Consider the following 27053-nt stretch of genomic DNA (forward strand, 5'->3'; position numbering starts at 1 on the left):
GTGGAGAATCAAGGGCTCAAAATGTATGATCCCTTTCGCCTAGGGCACAGCAGTGCACAGGAAGTGGCAGAAACTACTTTTGGGGACGTTCTTGGGAGGTGTGGGACAGATGACATCGAGGCAGACATGAGCACAGGCGAAAAGAAAACTACCTGTATCATCATACCTAACAGGGTGTGTGCAGGAAGCAGGAATGGGCAGCGAGAGGCCAGCCTGTGCAGAGGTTGCTTGTTGATGGAGAAAGAAGAGAAGAGGAAGCCAGATGGTGGCCGAGAAAAGACAACCCAAAGCTACTGATACAAGGAAGATATGGCAAAGGAATTGGAACTGGCAGAGCACAGGCTGGTGAACAATATACAGGAAGAGGTAGTAAAAGGAGGTATCCTGTCACAGAAGAACATGCTAGGCATGGCACCCTCGCTGCAGAACTGCAGTGCTTGCAGCACACCTGTTCCCAGGAGGTCATGGAGGACAGCAACCGGGACCACCAGGGAGCAGTGAATGTGATGTAAGTGACTGCTGTTGGGGCAAGCATCAGTCTGTAGTGTGCCAACAGAGCCGCCTTGAAACTCCATTTTTACTGTGAAGTGCTAGGAAAAGGTGCTGCAGTCCTTTTTTATTCACTGCATCATTCTGCCTTAGATTAGAAAAGAAGTTGTGTATCAAATATGTAAACTCATTAAATGAGAAAAACTTAAGTGAAGCAGAAAACAATCTACACAAAATAGATTATTGAAAAAAGTTGATTTTTTTTAATTTGTGTTTTGACACATCTGACTAAATGCCTTTTTGTTTAAACCTGAGGCGGTGGAAACCCCATGTCCTATATAGTTCAAACGTGAATGAAACCACAAACACTTGCTGTAGTAAAGTTTATGGTCATGATCAGCTAGGAGCAATGAATGAAGAGTTAGAGGGAATGCTGTGTTAGGCAAAGTTTGGCTCATTAGGGGGAGATAGTGAAACTCCATATCCTCTCGTCCACTCTGTCATTCTTTCAGACACCCATAAAAAATGTTTATGCTTCAGTCTGGCAACGTCCTTGCACAACACATCTTTGTTGCAAGTTAAATCATGCACAGTCAGTGAACTAGGTCACATCAAATAAGAAGCGAGCAAATATGTTACCGTTCTTTTCTGGCTTTGATTCTCTCTTCTTCATACCTATGGAAAAAAAAGATATTTATTTATTCATAATTAGGTATTCAATTTTTTAAAGATTGTCAACGCAATCATGCCCATACCGATCTTTTATTGTTCTTTCCTACTTCAAATTAAAATCTTGTGTTCCTTGTCCCATCGAGCATTCATGTCACGTATCACTGCTTGTTCAGATTGTGGTTTCCACCAGCCTATATCAATTATGAATGTGCAAATTTGCAACAGTTCTAGATTCACGACTTAGTAAAACTCTTCAAACATTTCTCGAAATGCCAAGTTTTTAAGTTTGTGTTTAACAAGGGGCTTTTGCAGCGGACGTGTGCAGTAGGGGAAAACCATCCTCTGCATACATACTTTGCCGTGGAGGCCCAGGAGTGGACTGGCGCTGGGTAACGGTACCAGCGTCCCATGCTCTGATTCATGGAAAAGTTATGATTCCCAGGCCACCCTGCTCCTACCACTCACACCGCTCCCTTTCCCTTTGTACCATGCAATTTCTGAGGAGAACCTAACTACCAGCAGCGCCCCCCGACCACCCCTTCCTTCACACTGTTGACCTCCCGACCTGCTCCTAGATATCCTGCCCACTAGTCTCCTGCAGCAGGTAATCATCTCCGCTGCCGGTGTAGCCGCTAAAAATAAAGTTGTGGTTCCACATCCTGACCTTGCTAAGGGTGCAGGTCCCAGCTCTGTAAGTGGAATAAGTTATTGGCCGGGCCCTAATATGAACTAAGAGCGTTAATGGCAAGGCAATGCGGAAGCTAATCCTAAAATATTCAATACATCTCTCAATGATAGTTTGCTACCTGTGCTTTTCCATTGCACTGATCATGATGTTTTTGCTTGGTACACGCATGCAGGTTTGGATGTGTTACTATAGCCTTAGAACCTGCTGTAGCAGGCTCTACCGGCCATTAAAGGCCCGCTCCCACAGGCCTTTAACAAGGGAGAGGGCCTTTAATGGCCGGTAGAGCCCGCTGCGTCGGGTTCTGAGGCTATTAGAACATTCTGCCACTCGAGGGCAGAATGTTCTATCAAATAAAACAAATTCCTCACGACGCCCGAGGGGATTAAAATCCCCTCGGGCTCTGTGAGGCTTTGTTCATAGCTGCTGCTGTGAACAAAGAGAACATTGGAATGTTGACGCTCCAGGCTTTTACCAGCCAGTAAAAGCCTGGAGCAGTCCATTGTCTGCAATGGAGCCCTCAACATTCCAATGTTCTAATAATGATAATGTTCTAATAATGAATATATTGCACGTTTCTGTCATTTGGGTACATTGTAGAACTTTCGCCATTCTTAGAGTGCGTTTCTGAACAGTTCTGGTGTGTCTCATTTGATGCAATCATAGTGTGCAGTGTTTGAGATGATGGATCTTTTCAATAAAGTGGTTAGTGTTGAAACAAACTGGTTTATAGTAACAACTAGTTTGGCCCAAGAGGGAGACTTTGAGGTGGATGGTCACGTCGGACTGAGTGATGTCTAATTGATGTACAAGGGTGAATGATAGATGGCACTCAATTTTTACATCTTTCCTAAGAATGCACAGAGGGTTAAGAGCTTACCCAAAGTTTGTCAAGTGCGCGCTCCCACGTGACTGGACAACATAAGGCTGAATGCTTCACTCTAGAGTGTTCTCAGGCTCTTCAGCACTGACTACACTTGTGTTTCCATTCATGGTAATCCAGGAAAGGTGTGTTCTCTGAGGCGGCAGAGGGACAGCAAAGTACAAAGAAGAACAAAGGGCTCTATCTTGGGCTTCTTAGTAGGTCTAATCAATACTTTCAGGAAGGATGCATGGGAAAGCCTTATAATCAGTTGTTTCTAAGATCCTGTTGAATCCACGGAAACCTGTACCAATGCAACAAAGTAGAATGTTTTTTAAGATGTTAGTTCCTGTTTAAATCTATATTAAAAAAGGAGTCATTCCCTCACATTTGTAACAATGCCTTCATCACTTACAGGGTAGTGGGAGGTGTCTGCCTTATCTCAAGCAATCAAGAAGGCAGTTCAACATAATTTCTCATCATCGAGTCTGTGACACTCATGCAGCGAGTTTATGTTTGGAAGGGCACATTTGTTTTGAATCCGTTTTTGTTAAGGATCGCCTTGCTAAAACCGTCACCTTGACTAGAAATGCTTCTTATTAGCATTACTGTTTTCCATCATCTAGTTTTTAGGCTGAGGACAGCAGTGTGCAAGTGCTGCTTTTCCGACGTGTTGGTACCATCCCTATCACTCGTTCAAGGGCTTGCCTTTCAAAAATCTTTTCTTTTCATTGGTAACTCCTTTACGTTTGTCCCTCCTTAGGGCGGTTTTGTTACCGCCTTGAGGACCGACCCTGTTACATAAATAATTGCACGTTTGCTGATTACTTTGACTGCAAGTGAACTTCTTTTTCCTTTTGTGTGTTTCCTTCACACTCATAGCGGCGTTTTTAATTGGCTTGCTTATGTCAACTGTTTTACTTTTTATTTTCAGTTTGTACGGCAGAAATGTCCAGTTAGTAATTTACAACACTAATAGCTCTAACTCGAGTAAACGCGAGACCCATTGCATTGCAAATGCTTGTTTTTATTTTGTCTACACCGCAATTCTATAAACTCTATGCCCACGCTTTCCTAGTGTATCTCTGTCTATCCGTCTGCCTATTGGCTTTTTTCTTTTGTCCTTGTTTTTGCATTCCATATCACACTTTATCGTTCCCCATCACTATTGATTTCTGTCTACTTTTATCTGACTCCATTCTGTCAGTCTTCCTTAGTAGGCTATATTATTGTAAGGAAATGCCTCTTTTTGCATGTTCACTCCCACATTGTTTAGACTGATGCTGCTGTTTTTTTTGAGTCTGAGAGTGCATTGAGGCCTGTCAACCAGACCTCCGTACCAGTGTTTTAACATTATAAAAATTTCATGTCGAATTGGATACAGCCAATTGACAAAGACTGACTTACTGGTAAGTCCCTACTATATGGTATTCAGGGGACCCAAGGCATGTAAAGCAGAGAATCCACTCAGAGCTGCAGCACTGTTTGTGCCACCCTGTGTGTGACAAAGTATTAAATGGCTGCCGGCAGACCACTGCAGACTAGAAGGACAGTGTTAACACTGCCAGTTTGACTTTGCCATTCACACCAATGGCAAAGCCACTCTATCCCTTAACAATATATATTTCTCCCCTAAGGAAGTCCTATAGAGCCCTATTTAAGGGAGCTTTGCATTGTTAAGTAGGGCATATATTTTCTTATGTTTTAATATCAACACTTCCAAATTGTCATTTTGCTGTTGATAAGTTTGTAGCCCTGTTGGCTAACACAAGGGTACCAGTTGGCAACCCAACCCGGCTAACTCCTGAATGGAACTACCTAACTGGGTTATATAAGGTATCAAATTAATAGTGGCATTAAATCCGACCTGATGCCCAGGTTGAATTTAATACCACAATTAACGTTTAGCAACTTTTAGAAAGTTGCCATTCTGTACTCTAGCTAGCCTAGCGGCCTCACAAAGGCCATGGCACATAGACAGCTTTCTGACTGCCGGGGGAGACATGTGAATGACTCTCAAGCCCAGGAACAAAGGCATTTGCAGCGGAAAGAGGTATTACCTCCTTTCCCAAGATGGCCACTCTGGCGTTAGCTGAAAAGGCAAGCTTTAAAGGGGAAGCTGCCTTGTAAGGGAAGTAGCACCAACACCCCTAAGCAGGATGCCTTTTGGTCCTTTAGACAAAGTGGAGATAGAGCCAAGGAGGGAATATTGCTCACAAACCGTTTTTTCCATGGGTGCCTATCCCTCTGGTAGTCACACCTCTAGGATGGGCTACAAAGCTCTTGATGACTGAAGAATGGTCGCGCCATCTTGAAAGGAACAAGAATGTGGCACTCTGGGATAGCCAGATGCCACGCATCACAAGAACTTTGTCACTAGGTATAAGGGGACCCAGTAGCTTTTTGGCCAGTGACCCTGTGGTTTCCTGCGATAAATATGACACCCCTGGCACCTTGACCCTCAGATTGCGCTGGAATCTGAGAAATTACAGAAGGAGGACTTTCATTCTGCCCTTGCTCTTCTCAAAGAGAGGCTGCACCGTTGGAAGGACTACACCTTCTGCACTTTGGACTATGCCTGCGGCCTCTGGCTTGGGAAAAAGATGGTTCTCAGCCACAACCTGCAGCAGTTACTCCGAAGATCAGTCGGTTGATCTTTTGGACCCAGCTCCAGGGGTACGAGAGCTGAAGAAGTCCAAACCAACAAGTTGGTAGCCACTGCACAAGTTTTGCCACTACCAGTCACTGGACACCAACAAGGCCAAATCAAAGATAGCCAAAAGTTGCACCTGTATCTGCTTAACCCAAGAGTGCTATCCGAATTCGATGCATCCAAGGGACACTTGCCCCCACCTAAGGATTTCTCCACAACCTCGGTGTAGACTGACCAGTAGCCTGTTATCAGCTAACCTGCTACTGCAATGTAGAGGACTTTGAGGGACCTTTCTGTGGCCTAGTTCGCCCCACTTCACATGTGGACCGAGGAGCAACAACAAAGACACCCCCATTGACTGCACTACAACCAAAGCATCCTATAAACATCTTTTGCCTGTATCCTCAGTATCAGGTCCACTCCACTGATGTCTTGTAAAGTTTGTAACTTACTTTAAAAATGCTCTGGTGGTCAGGTAACTGTCCAGAGTGTCCACTCTGGCCCCCTAGATTTCTGTCCTGTCAGAATTGGTTGCCCAACCCGGGCTGGGGTAGTCAAATAACTGTTTCAAACTTCTCAAAAGTTTTCAAAGTTTTTGTTGATCAATACGTGTTTGCAGTTGCATTTAAAAGTGATAATATCTTCTAAAATCTGTATCTCTGGAACCCTCCTGTAGTTATTGCTAATTAAGGTTTCTAAAAATTCATAAAAATATAATCTATCTTTATAAATTGGTGGCTTCTTTCTTTCATGTGATGTGACATTCTTAATTCATTGTTTGGTGCTGTTAATGCTTCACACATAGGTCCTTTGCCAAGCCTTCCTACCCGCAGCCACAGCTACCTGGGTTTAGATTAAGCTTAAGTAAACAAGCCTGACCCAAGATGGTATTTGCAAGTGTACTGTACGGTAGGGCCCCACAGCCATATTATATAGTACACCCAAATCCTCACAAAGCCTGTTTGCCTCTTTCTCAATGACAGCTTGATACATGAACCCTATGATTGCTAAAAACCTTGGACATTTATCCAAAGAACCAAAGCATTGCCATTAAAGGAATTTAACTTGTGTCCATGTCCAACAGAAATTCAATCTTTTACTGCTTTATCATAGAGCACGGCTAGCTAGCTGAATAGTACAGCTGGCGTGCAGATAGTTGTGACTCGAGATTATTTCCCCATTTCAATTTATACATTGCTTTAATATTATCATACCTTTTATTGCTTCTACAGAATACTCTTATTTTTAATGCCAGTCTCAGATGACTTGTTGTTTGTCCCACTGTGAAGAACTGGTGTCATCTAGTTCCAATTCCAATTTAAAGACAATGCAGAAGGTCTGTTCTTGAAAAGTTCATTTTGTAGGAGTCTGGCTGAATATATGGTGCCCACCTATGGTGTGTCACCCTACACTGAGTCCATGCAAGCCTTATTGATAGTTTTTAGGTGTCCAGATAGCAAAAGCTCTCTAGGGGTTGCTGTGGTCAGCAGCTAAAGCTTATCAAGGAGAAGTGTAAAACACTTGCAATACCACAATAGTCAGTCAGTAACTTTCTCACACAAGTAAGAACCACACCAGGTGTTCTAAAATATAAAGTACTCTTTATTACAACACTACTACTATACTATCATTGGTATATCTTCATTTGGAGATATCTACACACAAAATATACACTGAGCAACAAGCAGGAAAAGCATAGAAATACATTGGACCCTATGGGGGCCAAACAATATACTAAGAAAGTGGTACAAGAATGGAGGTGCCCAACCAAGGTAAGTGTGTTATAATCCCAGGGGCTGGGGGAGTTAGAAATTACCAGAGGTAAGTACAAGAAATCCCAAAGGTGCCCGGGTGCAGAGTAGTAATCGAGCTTGGGTGTCTCATAGGCTAACACCGGACCGTCACGGTTGGATTTTTATGGATTCAGGACCCTTCCCAGTGGACCCCTAGGAAGCCAGTTGGCACAAAGAAGGTTGGATAGTAGCCCCACCCGTGGATACCCAGAAGATTGGAGTACCTACACCAGGGAGCCCAGGTGCATAGGGGTGAAGTGACTTCAGAAACCTTCATTTGAGTCAATGGAAGCCTTGATTGTCCAGCTTCTGTTGCAACCCGTAAACCAGGTATGTGGAACTCAAGGGTGGATTCCAGATGTAAAGAACCTGAAGAAGAAGGGGACAATGTCCAGACCACTCAGGGATGTCCAGGTAGTGCAGGTAGACAATGCCCACCCTGTTGGAGGTGAAGTTCCTGCAGGATGGTGAAGGAAGAATTCCAGCTGCGGAGTCCAGGGGATGCAGGAGATCCTTGGAGTCACCCACCAGCTGTTCCGCGTCGGTCGCTGGATTGCAGGAGGGTCAGTAGCCAGCAGGGCCACCAACGAGCCATGGCAAACGCAAATAATTGTTGCAAGGAAGATTGACGTTTTTTGAGTACCAGCAAGGTCCTAGTGACCTGACCCTTGGAAGCGAGTCAGGGCAGGCCTTCAGCAGGGAAGAAAGCCATCCAGAGTCAGAGGAGCCCTCACAAGTGACCTACTGGCAGCACTGGTACAGGGAGTCACAGGGAGGCCTCAGCAACACAACAAAACAGGAGTCCCACGTCACAGGAGCTGCAGAGTGGATGCTGATCTTTGAGTTGCAGAGTGCTGGAGGCTGGGGCTTCTTGGAGCCTGAAGATCTCCTGGAGGAATAGTCAACAAGCTTTGGCAAGAGCAACAGTCATTGTGCACAGGGGTTCCGTTACAGTGGCTGCAACAAGGGCCCACCGTCTCCCAAGTTGGGAAGAAGGCAAGGGGGACCTGGAGAGGACCACAGAATCACCACCTGTGGTGCAGAGCCTTTTGATATCTGTGGGACAGCAGGATCCACCAGCCAATTGTTGTAATCTTGAGGTGTCTGCGGATGCATGTGAGTTACTCCTTTACTCCAAGGGAGATTCCTTCTTGCTTCTTGGATGCACACAGAGTCCTTGTGACCCTAGAGGATGCACAGCCACGGATGTTGCAGAAATCTTGCAGGAGCTGGAGAAACAATGTTGCAGTGGGAGCCCTCCCAACTGGATACAGTCTTGTTTCAGTTCCAAAAGCAGACCAGCAGTGGTTTCAGAGGCCAGGAGCAGAAGATGTCTTTCAGAGAGTTCCTTGTAGAGTCTTGCTCAACGAATCTGAGGACCCACCCTCAGGGGAGCTCATAAGTAACCATAAAAGGGGGTGGGTCACTCTCTGTAGTGACCCACCTATCAGATGGGGTCAGGGACGTCATCTACCTGGCTTGACCAGTCAGATGCTCCCAGGGGCCTCTGCCTACCTTGTTTCCAAGATGGCAGAATCAACTGGTCACCTGGCAGAGCTCAGTGCATTTCCCTAGGAGAGGAGCTAGACAAGGGGTGGTCACTCCCCTGTCCTTTATGTGGGTTTGCGCCATAACGGGGACCAGGGGTTCCTAGACTGGTGCAAACCGGTTTATGCATGGAGCAGTTGTGCCCTTCAAAGTAATCCCACGCCAGCCCAGAGACACCTGGTTCTAAAGGAGAGGAGGTGACACCTTCCTCCACCAGGAAGCCCTTTGTTCTGCCTTCCCCTGCTCGAGTTAGGCTTAGCAGCAAGAGGGCAGAACCGTGTCTGGGGTCTGCAGAAGCGTGGGCTGGCATGCAGTTCCTGCAAGACTGTACACGCTGGACTGGGGGATCCTCTAAGCAACCCCTAGAGTACATGGTATCATGTAACTAGCTCTGGAATCTGTGTAGTTGCTTGAGTACAACATCTTTGATACCAAACGTGCCTAGGTTCGGAGAAGCCATTATATAGTTGGTCCACTTGTGTTGACCAGTGACCACTACATTTCTTAAGTTGGCTTCCCCATACTTACAAAGCCCAGGAATTGGAGTTTGGGGTTTGTAGGGGTAACTCTGCTCATGCAGGGGTACCCCCACCCTTAGGAACATTGGGCTGACGGGCCTACCAGATGGGTGACTTACAGTGTCCAAGTGTAGTGGCCGCAATATAAGGCAAGCCTATACCTCAAGTGAAAGATGCATGCACCTTTTCATGCAGGTTGCAATGGCAGGCCTGAAGACACAGTTTGCATGGGCTCTTGTGGGTGGTATAATATATACCTCAGCCCATGGGAGACCCCCTGGTGTACCAATGCCCTGGTTACCTATGTACCATATACAAGGGACTTAATGGGTGCACAAGTATGCCAATTGTGGGGTGTACATTTTTACCAGCAACCAAATTTAGAAGAGAGAGCACAGAGGCTGGGTCCTGATTAGCAGGATCCCAGTGTACTACAGTGTAAACACACTGACACCAGGCAAAAAGTGGGGGTAACTGTGCCAGAAAGATGCTATTTCCTACATCTGCAACTAGGCATTTGGTTACAGGTAGAGGTTTTGACAAGGGTCTTCGCTTTACAAATCGTCATGCTTTACAAATGATCTGGAAATGGTTCACAGCAAGAGACTTGTAGACTACAGCTTTTCACATTGAGGGTTTGCAGGAGGCAAAGGCAGACTTGCTCAGTGGGAAAACTATGAATGGGTTTTTAACAACAAAGTTCTGCAAAGAGTCTTTCGAGTTCTGGACTTTCCATGGTTAGATCAATTCATAGATGAAGGAATCAAGAAATGCTCAGACTTCACCTCTGGGGAGGAATGTCCTTTTGATAGACTGATCAGGAATGCTTCTTTACCCATTTCAGACGATCACGTTGATTCCCACTCTGCTGACCAAGCAGTTCCACTGCAAAGCTGGAATGATCCACATAGCTCCAGAGTGGCCCAACTACATCTTTTAAAGTTATGGACCAACTACACCTTTCAGAGTGACCACACAGGAGGATGCCATTCAGACTGGATCAACTTCACCAGTTTGGTGGCTAGATCCTGCATCCCAGTCTTCACTTGTTGAAATTACCAACTTGTCCCTGAACTCCTACAATATGGAGCTTTGAATTTGCCATAAGACTATTAAGACATTCTGAAGGAGGCAAATCATCCTTGCATCAGAACATTATTCACTTTCAACTAAAGGAGGTTGGGCCCCTGCATTAATAACTATAACCCTTCCAGATGCTAGGAAAAAGGGGGGGTACTAATTTCTAGTGAGAACTAATGAGAACTGGGGTGCCGGTTCATTAATTAAGGAACACCATACAGTGAGTTTTGCCTGTAGGATATCTCATTCACAAAACCTCTTTCTTCATAATGCCAGTAGTGAAGGGTTTCTTAGAGGGCATCTTTTTCCACCCTGGAAGTTTAACACATTCCTTTCCAAACTTTTCGGTTCAACTTTTCATCCTATACATAAGGTATCTTTACCTCTGATAGAGACATCTAATTGCAGATTCCTTACCTTAGTAATTTCCCCCAGGCATCAGTTTGGATCTTGAGATTTTTCTTGAGCAGTACTCACGCACACCGTTAGGTGGTGTAGATCGCCACCGCGCCTGTTGTCTGCGCCGCCTGCACCGGATATGATGTTGCAGGTCCTATATAGACACCACCCCAGTGCACTGACGTCAGTTCTTTTCTTTCCGCGCCAGCCTAGCACTGATCCAAAGAAGAGCTACCCCTCAGTCATTTTTGACTGATCTTTTTTGACTTTTTGGTGAAGTTTGTTTGAGTGTCAACACTCCTGGTGCGTTGAGGGTGTATTCGCGTAAGACCAGGTTTAAGCCTTGCGGATCCTGTCATCTGGCGATGTCTATGATGGATCTGCACCTCATGGGCCTCTGGTGTCTGGAGTGTGACCATGACCCAAAGTTGTGCTCCGAGTGCTGGGCCATGAATCCAAAAGCTTTGAGGGAGCGGTCCCTAAATCTCCTTGGGACTGACACTGGGCTCCACTTTGTTTCTGATCTCGGTCGAGAGGAAGGTCCAGAGAACAGTCATGGAGCCCCATTCATCATCATCCTACTCCAAGTCCTCGAGATGGTCGGGTAAGTCAAGGCACAAGAAGAAGTCAAAGGAGAACAATCGTTCTTTGACTTGACCCTGTCCGTAGGCCGACGAGACGAGGGAAAAGGAGTGTCATCGTTACATGCCTCCATCCTCGGTGCGTGCATCAGGGTCGGCTCCTCGCCTCACCGAGTTTCTGGGAGCCAAAGCAACCCTTACCCACCTAAGAGAGTTTTATGAGGCCATGCGCCTCATCTTCTGGCAGTCCAACCCTGCGGGAGCGTCCAACCTTGCTTGAGCACCTTCGGGCCCCATGGGGTCAGAAGGAGCCCCCTCAGGTTCCACGCCAGCGGCGTCGGCCTCGGGTACAGAGGGTACCCATGGATTAATTCCTGGATTTGAACTAGTGTTGAGTGTACCACTTCGACCTTCCCCGATGCCAGTTCCAATGTCGACACTCCCCACACCGCCCTTGCCCCCAGGTGGCATCAACCCCATCCTCATTGCCGACTCCAACACTGTGCCGGACCAGCATCCCGCAATGCTGACTTTGACAGGGGCCTTGCCCTCATGTCGGATCTTGAGCCTTTTTCTTATGGGTTCTTATGGGTTGCAGTGCAGTGAGGAATGGTAGGGGTTGCTGCACCCTCTAGAATACCAGCTACAGGACCCTATGGACTAGCGTACCTACCTAGGTGAAGCCAGTGGGCTGGTTACTTCCCCTGACAATGGCATGCTTTCTCCCCCTACTGTGTCTACAGAGGATAGGGCATCATATTCCATGGTGGTGCGAAGAGTGGACGAGGTTCTGGACCTCGAGCTGCCTTCGGTGGCAGTCAGTACTAACCTGCTGACAGATGCTTCAGCCTGGGGCTTCATTCTCTGAACCCCCATTGCCCTTTAATGAAGCCCTTACTGATCTCCTGCTCGGTACCTGGTCCAAACCCAGCATGGGGATTCCTGTGAACAGGACTATTGCCCACTGCCATTGACCTGCTCCGTCTGACCCAGCGTTCCTGACGCAACACTATTCCCCTGAGAGCTTGGTTATCCAAGCCTCTATGTGCCAGGGCATGTTCCCTTCCAAAAGGCTAGACCAACTTGGGAAGAAGATATTTTCTTTCACCAGCCTGATATATTGGTCTGTGAACACCACATGCCTTTTGGGCGTGCTGTGGGATACAGTTGCGCAAGTGCTGTCACAGGTCCCAGAAGAGGCCTGGGCTGTACTCTCTCAAGCTGATTGGAGAGATCCAGCAAAATTCACAATCAGATCAGGACTGAACACAACAGACTCACTGGGCAGAGCGGCTGCATCAACGGTGGCCCTGAAGCACCACACCTAGTTGAGGACTTCTGGCTTTCGGCAGATGTCGAAGCCAATCTACTGGACATGCCCTTTGATGGCACCCATCTCTTCAGAGACAAAGCAGACTCGGGGCTTCACCGCTTCTAGGATTCTCATGCTACGGCCAGGTCTTTGGGCCTTGCGGTGGCCCCTCATCCACCTCAGTCTGCTTTTTGACTCTATCATGGCTACAGAAGGGGCATCTCACCATGTCCATTCCCCTCCAGTCACTTTGCCGTGCATGCTGTCCAGCCTCTGCATGGCCAGGGACGTGGGATCCACTGTCCTCATGGATCAGTCAGTCCACTGCCCCTCCCCCCACCTGCCTACAAACCTTCCATATCTGACGATTCCCCACCAGAGACAAGTCAGAGGCAAGATTTGCCATCACCTGCTCCACTGGCAATCCATCACATCGGACAGGTGAGTTTTTCAGATAGTCGGAAGGAGCTACTCTCTCTCCTTTGAGACTACCCCTCCATCCATGCCACCATCCTCCTATCGGATGACAGAGGATCACTTGGCACTTCTCCGCGAGGAGGTTGCAGCTCTCTTGGCCAAGGAAGCCATAAAAAGAGGGTCCCTGTGCCAGGAGTAGATTGTGGTTGTTATTTACTACTTTCTGGTGCCCAAAATAGACAAGGGCCCCTGCCCTAGCATAGACCTCTGGTCCCTCAATCTCTTCCTCAGGAAGGAGAAATTCAAAATGCTCACTCTGGTTCAGGTTCTGTCTGCCCTGGACCCAGAAGACTGGATGGTAGCAGTGGACTTGCAGGATGCTTACTTCCACATTCCCGTATTGCCTGCCTACAAACATTACTTGTGGTTCACGGTGGGCCACGAGCACTTTCAGTTCTCCGTGTTACCCTTTGGCCTTACCAGCGCCGCTTGGGTGGTTTTAGCTCATCTGCGCAGATCAGGGGTTCCAGTCGTGCCTTATCTCGTCAACTTGCTGTTGAATTCGGCCTTGCTCCAGGCAGTGGTCTCCCACCTCTAAACTATGGCAGACCTCCTGCATGGGCTGGTGTTCACTATAAAAATGCAAAAGTCACACCTGACTCCCTCTCAGACGCTCCCTTTCATAAGGGCTGTTATGGACACCGTGAAGTTTTGGGCTTATCCTCCCAATTGGCGAGTCCAGGATATTCAGGCTATGATACCATTGTTTCAGCCTTTATTTTGGTGAGAATGACTCTGAGGCTGCTGGGCCTCATGGCCTCCTGCTTGCAACACATGCCAGATGGCATATGCGGGTTCTGCAGTGGGACCTGAAGTTCCAGTAGGCGCAGCATCGGGGGAATCTCTCTGAAATGGTCCAGATCTTGGCACTGCAGGAGATCTTGACTGCTGGCTAACGCACCGTGATTGGGTCAGAGGCAGATCCCCCTCCCGTCCCCAACTGGATCTAACAGTAGTGACAGACGCGTCACTCCTGCGATGGGGCGGCCACCTGGGAGAGGTGGAGATCAGAGGCATTTGGTCTTCGGTGGAGTCCGGACTCCACATCAATCTGTTGGAGATCCAGGCGATCAGACTAGCATTGAAACCATATCTTCCCTCTCTCAAATGGAAGGTAGTGCAGCTGTTCACAGACAACACTACCGCGCTTGGTACTGCAATAAGCAGGGTGAGGTGGGGTCATGGGCCATTTGTCAAGAGGTTCTGAGCCTCTGGACGGGGCTGGAACAGCAGGGTATATCCCAGGTGGTTCAAATGTGGAAGGCTCTCTGATCGTCAGAGCAGACAAACGCAGCTGACAATGCTTAGTGGATCACCTCATCCAGAGGTGGCACAAGGTCTCTTTCAGCAGTCGAGAGAGCCTTGGTTAGATCTATTTGCCTCTGCACAGAATGCGCAATGTCAGTAGTTTTGCCATTGGAGTTTACAGGGTGGCACTCACTCGATGGCGCTTTTCATCTTGAGTGGAGTGCAGGCCTCCTGTAAGGAACTTCTGCTCAGAGTTCTCAAGAAGATCAAGTAATCCTTGTGGCTCCAGACTGGGCACAGACAGTTTGATATCTTGAGCTATTGAGCATGGCCATCGATCCGCCGATCAGACTGCCCCTTCGGGAGTATCTTCTGTCACAGCAGCACCCGAACCTGTCCAGTCTCCACCTTCTTGCATGGAGACTGAGCGGAGGCAGTTGACAGCTTTTGACCTTCTGCCCCAAGTCCTTCGAAATTGAATGACTGCACAAATACATGTCCCCCTGCGGGTGCAGATAAATCACCATTTGTAGTATTCATAGTGTCCAGCAACGAGGCCCTCAGAGATGGCATACTGCTGTAGAGGACTGGTAATGATGGATGACTGTGTAAACACTGCGACGGTGAGCTCAAGTCCATCTCCAAACCCATACCCAAAGCAATAGGTGGGCTCAAGTTGGCCTCCCTTTTCTGGCTCTCCTCTATGAGAGCAGCAATATCTGTCAAGGAATAGTCCCCTGGCATATCAAGGTCCCCTTCGCTTAATACCATACAGGAACCCCCATGAGACTCTAAAGGAATGTAATTGTGTAGCAGATTTTCAGGCGGTGGGACCATATCTAGGCCAGCATCTTGACCACAACAGGAAGACATTAGGCATTTGGGGCAGTTCTCAGGCTCACCCATAGTGTCTTTTAGATTCAACATGGGTGCGTCCCTGCATCAACTTCTGCCCCGACCCAGAAAAACAATTAGATGAGCTTAGAAGAGAAACCATTGATGACCTATGACCTATTCCAATAGTCTGGCATAACAACGCATCCTGAGGTGATCCCATGTCCAAGGTCTCAGCAACTGTTTGATTTATACACGAAGCCAGCTCCAAATCCTTATTCCCTTCCCTGCTACCACCATTTAAGAACAGAGATAAAATAGTAGGGTGAGGCTTCAGGAGGAACAGATGAGACTGTGGCTTCTTGCGGTTTTTAAAAGTTTAGGAGAACTGGGGGAAGTGGAAACTGGACCAATAGAAGAAATGAATCAGCCAGAACGCAAACACATGCAAGGCATTTTATTGCGGCGTCCTGGGAGAGGATCCGTTGCAAAGGGTCTGCACCAACCCTGACTAGCATTGTTTGTTTTATAGCCAGAATCCGCTATCCACCACAAAATTGAACTGACCTTACATTTGTGGGACACAATGGGACATTGGAGGATAGTGATTTTCTAAAAGTACAGTGACAGTTTTACAGCCTATATCTCTGACAGACTATCTGCTAGCATTTCCCTACTGGTCCTTTCCTTTATTTAAAAAAAAATGTTTGTGAAAGATGTCCCTTATTACGTTTCCGTAAAATTGGCTGCATTTTTTAAAATGGAAATACATTAACTTTGTCCAATGTTAAGCTTTGATTAGCCTGAAAAGATATCTTACTATATGAAAGAGTACTTTTCAACTGAAAAGTGTTTGTACATACATATGTTTATATTTCAAGTATTAAGGGAACCCCCCACAGGACAGAACAATTCAACGCTTATGGCTTTGATGAGAGGTCCACAAGAGGAGGACTAGAATTACAGGAAACCTTTTTTTTCTCCATTGGTCAGACAAGCTTTACTTGCTCTTTGGCATCTCAGCCTCATGCTTTCTCCTGGTACCCAATGACAAATTGTACACGTGACCTGTATAGAAAAGTCTGGAAGATCGGTGATTTCTGTAACAGAGGATTGGGAAAGCAAGGTTCAACTGGCCAACAGCACATTGTAATGACTGGATTTCCAGTCCAGAAACCCCCATCAATACAAGACAGCATTACAGATGTCTCAATGGAATGTTGAGGAGCTTACTAGGGGAGAGCTGGGACTAAGGAAGGAGTGCCCTGCAGAGACATTATATCACATCAATATGTGGAGCTACAGGCAGTTCATCTATTCTTAAATCCTTCCTGACATCAATTTCAGCTTCCTCAGTTCTTCCTCAGATGGACAATATATCCATGATGCATTTTATCCCCAAAGAGGGGAAAGCCCAGACCCATAGTTCTGTCAAAGAATGTACAGGTATTCTGGCACTGTTCTCTGGCGAGCAACATCTGTAAAATTGGTACATCTCCCAATTCTCCAGAACTAAAAAGCAAAAGTTGTCTGCAGATGTTACGTTAAAAAGTACAAACATGTGGTAAGTTACAGCATTCTGCATGACAGGTTTGGAGTACCCCTCATATTAATTTGATTGCTACTAAAAACATGTGAGATGCCATGACTTCAACTGCAAAATTACCAGAGCATTTGACACTAGTGAATGCTGGTCACCGACATTCACCTACACGTCTCTTCTTGCTCTCCAAGGTGTTATCTGAGATGTGACTATACAAAAAGACAGTCATCCTCATTACTTAAGACTGGCTGAGACAACGGTTGAACCCAAACTTGCTCAGCCTGTTTCTGCAATGAAAGAATACTGCTGGACAGACCAGACTTTCTCGTCAGGTTGTTGGGTAAGACTCTCCACCCAAACATAGAGCTTAACCACCGGGCTCTAGAGGACCCGCATCATGTCTGCCTGAACTCACTCCATGAATTCATGCACAGTCCAAACGTCTTTGCTTTCGATCATAATGCGCTTTGAAGTAGAAAAGCATCAGCACTTGGTTTCTCGAAAATATTTGGATCCAATGGCTGTCTTCTGGAATTCCTAAAAGTGCAGTGTCAGTTATCAAAGTGTTGGGCAGTGTATGTAAAGCCTAATTTTTCATTTATATTTTAGTTTTCAAAAGTGTTGAAAATAGTGATGCTTTCAGACAAATGTACTGTTTAGATAATTTGGCTATGTGGATATAGTAAAATGATCCTGTGGGCATTTTTTGTTGCTTATTTAGTTTGAAAAAGAATACTATAAAGTGTACTATAAAAAGTGCTCTCGGGTCCTGCAAGTACTCAATAATATAGTACTATATGTAAGTTCGGATGGAATAATCATGATGAGTACAGGTTACTAACACTTTTCCTAATCAGTCTACCTAATGAACAGAGACTAGACAGAAACATGTCCTTAGCAGGCACTTTCCTCCTCATTAAGATGGCAGTCAATTGGAAACACGGAGGCCAACAGTATTTGTGCCCATTTGTGGAGCATCACTGATGAACAATGGAGCGCTAATTTAGTTCTCAGGGTTTTGCAGTCAATTTTCCACAAATCTTTGAGGTTTTGTTAAAACCAACTTAATAAGACCAAATCTAACATATCAGAACCAGTACAAAACCCATTTGTGTGTGTTATTTATTATTATTGGTAAACCTGGTGCAAAACCTTGGCTCCCACCTGCAGCAGGAGTTTCCGTATCGTACTGTAGTACACATGTTACTCTAATTGATTCCACAAGTAGTCAAACTACAAGGTTATTCTGGACTACAAACAAAATGTATGAGGCATTTGTAACAAAGGTAGTTGTTATGTGATCAGCAAATTGTTCCGTTCACGACAGAACGGGGTCGGCCTGGGCTGGATTCCTAGGAGGGAAGCACGTCGCTGGCAATACTCTCTGCAGGGTAAGTACATCCCTGAAGCCCCAGGCCTCGTCATCCTGCTTGCGTGCTAGATGGCATTGACACACGTAATACTGAAGGTATTTATGGGCCATCCCGCTCATTGCTATGAGCCCAGCTGCTAACATTTTGAATTGGATACAGCGAGTCACAGGAAGCCAGCACAGCTCAGTGAGGAGAGGGAGCACTCCCTTGAGATTCACGAACCATGCAGGTTCCAGGGTTTCGCATTCTGTAAGAGGTCTTTGATGGTAACTTAGTGCTTCCTGCCAAATAAAAGACTGTCACCAGTGACATATCTCAACCTAACCTACTGTAAACCAATTGCATCTCATGTGTTTCCAAATGCTGACTAAAATGAGTCCCTCCATAAAAGCTATAAATAGTTTAAATAACGTCATAAAATACTGAAAAAGTATTTTCATTGGCTTTGTGGTAACATTATCACAACTCATCCAGTGCTTTCAAAATATGGCTTAAATTGTACTGCAGCAAGCCACATACATGACAGACATACCTTGATGTACAGTACGTAATGCAGTTTACCCAATATGCCAAGTGGGACCTGGGTTAGTAAGGGTAAGGAACAATGGATTTACTAGCTAATCTTTTTTCCGTACGGGAAGAGATATCAGACTATCCTAAAAGGGTGTGCAAGTGAAATGTATTTATTGCCATTTAAGCCCCACTTACATAGAATATTATTGTTCCAGTCTGATTTGTCATTCAAGTGCCAACTATGATGTATAGTACATAGTGTTATTGTTCCATATCATTACAATTATTTTGGAACGCCATAATTAATAATGGTGAGTGTTTCAGTTCAGTGTTTGTGTTGTCACACCAAAAAACACTACAATTATAATATTTGTTTAGGTAAATTGTAGAAAAAAATGCTTCTTTACGGAGTATTCCAAGCGGTATCAATTCACTTTATCCTGGTCAATTTGAAAGCACTGACGTTTCAACCCAAACTGGACAATCAAAGGATCATCTTCATGATGGAAAGAAACGACTGTGCAGTTAGAGCAACAATGTTGGGCAGCCAAGAGACCACATTTAGAAACTAAAGTTAGCTGAGGTTAGGAAAATGAAAAAGTACACACCGCCCAGAGTGAGGAATACCTGTTGGGTGGCGTGGGTAAGCAGTTGGCAAAGAGTATCATGGAAAATTCCGATAAGCAACAATGGCCGTAGAGTTGTGTCTGAGAACTCTGAAACCATTATATGTTAATTAAGAGGTGGTATACATCCTGTGCCCTACTTTGCCCAGAATGGAACAGCCCACCCGGCTCTATTTCACTCGCAATGTGCCACTTGAAGGCAATTCTTGAATCCATGATAAAAATAACGTATACAGACACACACATCTGCAAGAAACATGCTTAGAGGCAGTGCTTAATTTGTAACTAATAACGTGACGGTGCCCAAAGCTCTCCTCTGAAACACACAGCTGCTGCAATCAAATGTGCCAGCCGGAATACTGAGGCAGCGTAATTCTAAAGCCACCTTGGGGTTCTTTAATCCACTTACAGCCATTCCCTGCCCCTTCAGCTCATTCTTGCAGCTTTCTGCTTTCTCCTTTTGTGACGTTTTTTCATTTTTCTCTTCCTCCGTCTTTCCCATCTGAGGTAATGCTCGCAGTAAATGCTTGAGGAAGAAAATTAAGTGGCAGCCCTCAACAATAAGTGCTGGTGCCCTGCACCGGAAACCACCGGCTCAAATTAACCACTGCTTAGAGGTCAACTAAAAAACATGTAACATACCCAGTTTGTGGTCTTTTTGTTGACCCTCTGGATTTGTCACTTGCCACATTATGCATCTGGGCTATGGATGGTTATCCTGAAGATTGTTGTGTATTTTGCTGTGGTTTGAGATATGAATGTTGACTATTCAGACTGTAACTTACCACACAATGCCCTCTAGGTCATGCATGTTATCCTATAAATTCCTCTGTCTTTCATTTACTTCAGGTTGAATGTTTAGCCTAAGGACATGTCCTGCATGATGCAACCTCTAGTCTAGATCAGCACAAAATAGATTGTTATGCTGGTCACATCCACTGGAATGTGGTCGGGATATGGATGTTTACTACTTAGATTGCCATGCCTGCCGTGTGATGTTAGCTGTGGGTAGTATGCTCACTGCGTGGATATCCATTTTTGTCACTCACTTCATGATGACCTCTGGGCTCAGGATATTGAACCTATCTTTAGCCATATCTTCACCTACTCCAAAATACAGTTTGGTGCTTATTGAGAGAATGTATATGCCTGTTATTGTGGTATGCAGTATGAGGTCTGAATATTGACTTTCTACACTGCCATGCCTGTCACTTGTAGGATGTAATCTGTACGTCCACTGTAGGATTGCCTGGTTGGTCAATTACTTTAGGATGCAGTTTGGATGCTCACCATAAGAATAAGAGGTCTATCACTTACTGCAGTATGCACTCTGGTATCTGGACGTGTTCCATGGGGATTGTCTGTTCCAGTTCTTCGAGACTGTGCACATACTGGATCTTATTCATAAACTTCACACTGCAAAAGACACAGAATGAGGTTGCAACAAGACCTTAATGAGCATGAGACCTTTCAAACAACCTGCATCGTTTCTTTCACTTGCAGAACAATATGCACAGCATTAAATGACATAGGCAACATGTTGTGCTAATGGTGGTGTGTCACATATATCCACTAGTATATTGACTCAGCTATCAAGAGAAATGATCGAGGCTTTGTTTGAATACCCCAGCTTTCCTGCACCAAGGTAGTGGTGACACGGATTCTGCAGTTTAAAAAAAATCGTTTTTGTCATCTTAAATTATCAAAACTGGGCTCTTTAAAAAAACTATTCAACCATAGAATAGGGGAGGTTGGGTATATTCAGTGGGTAGGCGATTGGTTCCTTGAAACATGATACTAACAAGCCCCTATTGATCCAGGGGAGGGGGATTTCATGCTAGTTTGCGAAAGGCCTTAAAGGAGCAAACCTTTCTGTAACTTTGAAACCTGAAATTAGAGCACCAACTGGCTGCATCACAACTCCTATTCAGGCTTGTGGGCTGTGTCCAATGCTTGCAGAGTGGAAAAGTGCAAAAAGAACAGACGATGGACGGAATGCTGAACAATGCAATCATTCACCCCCAGTCACAAAGATCTGGGTTTAATCCATCATTTTTTTTTGCTCAACACGCCACCCCAGTTCGGACCCAGCCATATGCAAATCAGTCTTGACCCTGTTCCTCATGGGAACAGTCCAGCCCGAACTGCCAAGCCAGGTCCTCCCTGGACCGCAAGCAAGCATCCTAGGACCGGTTTCAGGGTATCACCCTTCATTAGCTAGGCTAGCTTGAATCCATTGGCACAATGAGCACAGGACCCACATCTGGGCATACCCTTTCCACTTGGGGCAACAGATGCAAAAAGAACAGATGATGGATGGAATAGTGAATAATACAAACATTCGCCCCCAGCCGCAAAGATCTGGGTTTAATCCATCGCTAGCCTCGATGATGAAGGGTGATACCCTGAAACCGGTCCCAGGATGCTTGTTTCTAGTCCAGGGAAGACCTGGCCTGGCAGTTCAGGCTGGACTGTTCCCATGGGGAACAGGGTCAAGACTGATTTGCATATGGCTGGGTCCAAACTGGAATGGCATGGCAAGCAAACAAACTGATGGATTAAACCCAGATCTGTGACTTGGGGGTGAATGTTTGATTTGCTCTGCATTCCGTCTATCATCTGTTGTTTTTGCATTTGTCACCCAAAGTGGGAAGGGTATGCCCAGACGTGGGCCCCGTGCTTGCTATGCATCCAGATTCACGGTAGCCTGGCTGATGAAGGGTGATACCCTGAAACCAGTCCCAGGATGCTTGTTTCTGGTCCAGGGAAGACCTGGCCTGGCAGTTCGGGCTGGACTGTTCCCATGGGGAACAGCCTGAAGGCTGATTTGCATATGGCTTGGCCAAAACTGGAATGGCATGGCAAGCATCAAATTGATAGATTAAACCCAGATCTGTGACTGGGGTGAATGTTTGATTTGCTCTGCATTCCGTCCATCATCTGTTGTTTTTGCATTTGCCACCCCAAGTGGGAAGGGTAATCCCAGACGTGGGTCCCGTGCTTGCTATACCACCAGATTCAAGCTAGCCTGGCTGATGAAGGGTGATTCCCTGAAAGCGGTCCCAGAATGCTTGTTTCTGGTCCAGGGAAAACCTGGCCTGGCAGTTCAGGCTGGATTGTTCCCTTGAGAAACAGGGTCAAGACTGATTTGCATATGGCAGGGTCCAAACTGCAATGGCATGGCAAGCAAAAAAACTGATGGATTAAACCCAGATCTGTGACTGGGAGTGAATGTTTGTTTTGGCTCTAAATTCCGTCAATCATCTGCTGTTTTTGCATTTGCAAAGTGGAAAAGAGCACCCCCACCCTCCACATTATGAGCGCTGTGACACTATTCACATTTTAGAGCAAACCTCCTCTAGGCAAGCCACGTTTCTGGGTGATCATGTGACTCTGATTGCCTGCAAGTCCAAGGACTGTGGCCGCAGAAAGAGAAGACTTACCATATCAATCTTCTGGAACTAAGGGAACTCCTTTTAACCCTTGTGTCTCTTCTACCGAGGTTTAGAGATGGATAAAACATTAACAATCCATTATATCAACAAGGAGGAAGGCACACTATCGAGAGCCCTGTCTCTCTCTCTCTATAGGCCCAAGCAATCTAGAAATAGCTGCTTGCGATGAACCTGCTCATCATAGCAGTTCACCTCCAGGGCATCCAAAATGTGGAAGCAGATTCTCTCCACAGATTTATACAAAAGAACCTAAACTAGGTTCTAAACAACAAAGTTTGGCGTGGCATCTTTTGCAAATGGGGCTTTCTAGATATCTACTAATTCACAAACGCAGACAACATAAATGGCCAAATAACGCATCCAATTTCTACCAGCGGGGAAGCCTCTTTTGGTCAACTGGTTAAAGTCTGTCTACCCGTTTCCTCCAATCCAACAGATTACAAATTACCTCATTAAGCTGAAGGAGACAAATGGTGGATGATAGTCATCGCTCCAGTGTGGCAATAACAGTGGTGGTACACCAAGCTTCATGGACAAATTACACAAAAGACTGGCATGAAGACTGGCTCTCCTATTCAAGTTCAGAGGCCAGACCCTGCATCTCAACCCTCCATTTCTCAACTTGAGAGACTTGCTCCTGAACTCTTACTGTAAAGGCATTTGGACTTTCTAGAAGATTGCATAGGCTTTTTGAGAGAAGCTAGATGTCCCTCCATTTCTTTTCATATCCCTAATCTCAAGAATTGGCTATTCAAGTAGATTCTCAGTACAAAATATACAAGTACTTAAGAATAACCAACCTACCGAAGGTCTCCACATCCCTATAGACAAATCATCTCTTTCCCCTGTGTGAAGAATCCAATCCCTAGGAAATGTTTTAAATGCACCAAACACAGTGTTTACTTTGGAAGATAGACTGTAGTCTACTTAGGACAAATGGCATTGCTTTCAATCCATTCCTTGACCCTCAGTTTATCAAACGTTCGTTCTTGTGGACTTGATGCTGTCCTGCATCTTTCTACAACTATGTTCCAGACTACAAATGAGGCTCCCTTAGGAATTCCTGGAGGAGTGATGGCAGTGGTGCAATGAAACATGAGGGGGGCCTCCTGCAAAGTACTTCGATAGCCCCCCCCCTGCACTCACTTAGGAGCTTTCAGGCCATGCTACTGTGCTGAGGGGGCCTCCTGGAGCTCGATGGCCCCCTCCACACTGTGGGGGCTGCAGGGGCCTTTGTTATTCCACTTACCAATAGAGTAGGACTAAAGGCATACAGACACCAGAACATTGTTGAACAACGCAATCTTGTCTCTTCTGTGATGGTGCAACAGGAAGATGTTCCAAGTAGACCATTTTCAGAAACAACCAATAATTCAACTGTCATCACAAATTCATTTCTCCAGGGTTGCAGAGCCCAAATAGATGACTTCAAGAATCAAGGCAAGTGGTCTCTCAACACACATGTGGAGTTGGAGAGGGCCATCTACCTTCTAAAGTCTTTAGTTGCAATGAACAACTTGGATCAGCTTCAAACCAACAATACACCCACATTATGTGAACACATAGGGAGACAACAATGTCTGAGTGCTTTCAAAGAGGTCCAAATGATAAAATACTGGCTGTGGATGTGAACATTTCTGTCATGCCAGTCCACCTCTAGAAGTTTCAGAACTCAAATGTTTGTGAGCTCAGAAGACCTATTGTAGAGCAGCATACACAGATGATGAACAACAAAGTGCTCTCTGATAGCTTCACTGTGTTGGGCGCTCCAATGATTTGTCTTTTTACAAGAGGAGAAGATCTGATATATTGCCTTTATCTCCAGATTCCCAGAGCCTCAGTTCAAGAGGAATACTTTTTCAACAGACTAACCAAAACCATTTCTGCACATCTTTCTGCTGATTCCCCTACTTCCAAAGGTAATCCCCAACTTCAAAGTAGGCACATTATATGCCTTGTCCATTCATCCATGCAAGAGGCTTCCATGTAGACTAGACTTGCTTTCCAGGATGTTAGTCAAGATCTTGTGGCTCAACATTTCATCCCTAAACATGACCATCTTGCTTCTGAATGCCTCCACTGTCGGATGCCTGAAACTACTAGATAACGACCTGTACCTGCTGGTAAAAATAAAATGTCCTTCCACAAGATCCCCTTCTGCCTTCAAATGAAATATGTTTTGAATCTGAGTCTGGAGAAGTATATGGACTTGAGAACTTGCCAGAAGAAATAGTACTTATCTTCTTTACCTTCTAAAATCTAGCTTAAAATAAATGCTGGGATAGGGGTATTCTGCATCTATTTTTTTCCAGATTGGTGTTGCCTCCAATTTTTTATTTTTACTTTGTCCCTGGGCCATTTGCCAAGACAGGACTTATTCAGTGATGCTAGCACACTGTGTAGTTTGTGTTCAGAGAGCCAATTTGCAAAATATGAAGGATATTTCTTATTTTCAGTCCATCTGGACCCAGTACAAACACCTCCCTTAAATATGGAGCTCAGCTTATGTTTTGTTAGAACCTCATCCTCACTGGGAGCTAGCTGGAATCTAAGACCTTGAAGACAATGCCATCTAGTAAACATACTTGTTGTCACTTCACAAGTGCTTAAGAGATAAACAGATTTTGTGGTAGAGGCTTCAGTTTTCAAACTTTATAGAAAAGGGATATATAGGTGTTAGAAGAATCTGTCCATAAGAATAATTACACTGATAACCAATTAGATAGCACTTCCTAATAAGTGTTTATTACTACCCAAAGCCTTACTAACATCATCTTTGTATTAATGAAAGATTCTGAACAAGAACAGTAAGGTTTGTATCTGATGAATTCTAGTCTGCATGCAACTACTTTTATTCTAATTCATATCTCCAGTATTGGATCTTTCATAGATTCACATGCTTGAACCATTCCTTATCATCGAAGTGGGAGACCCACGGTACCATAGTAAAGCAGTATATAATAGTATCATAGACTTTAATGACAATGCAAAGTCAGTTTAATGCCTATGTATGTTCTTTTTTAAAAAAAGGTCCAAACCTGAACTATAACCAATCAGGCGACAGCGCCCTCTAGAACACTTCCAACAGAGGCCGAGTCCCTCAGATTTTCTACTGCATGTCCCTGCACTATATATCCCAACATTTCTTTATCCACAATGTCTGAGACTTCTAAGAAAGGCCTCTTCTGATCCTGCAAGTCCTATGGGAAGAAAAGGCTACATGTGGATGATCCACACAGAGACTGTCTCTATTGCCTCTAGCAGTACGCCTCAACATCAAGTAAAGGAGTGCAAGAATTGTAGCATTTTCTCTTCTAAGGACAGCGATTCATATGCGAGACCCCACAAAAGGTCAAGATAATCTGACCATTGGGCTTCTGAGAAGAGCAGAAAGACATTGAAGCTACATCATAAGGACCTTCTGAAAAAGGAAAAACTTAAACTCATCTTCTCAGGAACAACCTCCTCCCAACCCTCCACTCCACCTGTAAAAAAGGAGAGCAAAAGCATTCTCCCTCCTCAGAACCATTGACGCCAATAACAAATAAAATCCTCTCGGAACCGTCAACTATGACATCATCGTCAACGTTGGTATTGACGACAACAGTGACCGTCATCACCATCTTGTCCACAGACTCATCCCGTGGTCGAGAACCTCGACAACCGCAGCTATTAATGCTCCCATTTTGCCAACCAAGGTGATCTCCTCCACTAAGTCACTGTCTACAGTAGAGCTGACCTCAACTACACCAACGTTGACGAAGATGCCATCGACAAAGAGACCACTGACAAAAACACCGTCAACAGCAGCGACGTTGATGTCAACACTGTCAACGACAGCATCGTTGACAACGGCACAATCGATGAGGGAATTCTTGCCGTCGATGCCTCAGTTTACATGCATGTCATTGGGGATGTCATAGACGGGACCACTGATAAAAAATAAAAATTACAAATATAACTAAGACTGCTTTAAGGCCTGAAGTGACCCCTCCAAGCAAGGTTTTAGCTTTGCTACCCAGTCACTTATCCGACACAGAATAGTCGGATGATGATGGGCCTTTTGGGGATGCACACAGTCCTTCATTGCTCCAGGTGAAATACCAGGAGGAAGATGATGATGAGAAGGACGAATAACAATGCTATTGATTATACTATGCCCTCCTAAGCGCCATTATGAGCACTATGAGTATCACCTGCATCCTCAGCCTTGGCAAGATGTTATTGAGATGCCTATTTCTCTAGATGAAGATCTACAGGCCATGCTGCTGAATTTTAGAAAAAGATTTCCTGAACCTCCACAGGAGCAGCCACTCACACCACTCCAGCCTGCTTCTCCTATCCTGCCAAGGAACATCCCTGTGCTGATAACGCCCCAGATGACACCTGCCT

The 27053-nt window shown here is 45.3% G+C and overlaps 1 protein-coding gene across 2 annotated transcripts in view; it reads right to left on the bottom strand.

Annotated features, from left to right (window-relative positions):
• The window catches only part of ATCAY (ATCAY kinesin light chain interacting caytaxin), a 146439-nt gene that overhangs the window by 29239 nt on the left and 90147 nt on the right, over positions 1-27053 (bottom strand). For both annotated transcript variants that reach the window (XM_069216270.1, XM_069216271.1), the window contains exons 9-10: positions 20524-20622; positions 1129-1164 (exon numbers count right to left, since the gene is read on the bottom strand). In XM_069216270.1, coding sequence (XP_069072371.1) covers positions 1129-1164; positions 20524-20622 — 135 coding nt within the window. The remainder of the gene's footprint in view (positions 1-1128; positions 1165-20523; positions 20623-27053) is intronic.

Source organism: Pleurodeles waltl, chromosome 12, assembly GCF_031143425.1.
Source record: "Pleurodeles waltl isolate 20211129_DDA chromosome 12, aPleWal1.hap1.20221129, whole genome shotgun sequence".
Classification (NCBI taxonomy): Eukaryota; Metazoa; Chordata; class Amphibia; order Caudata; family Salamandridae; genus Pleurodeles; species Pleurodeles waltl.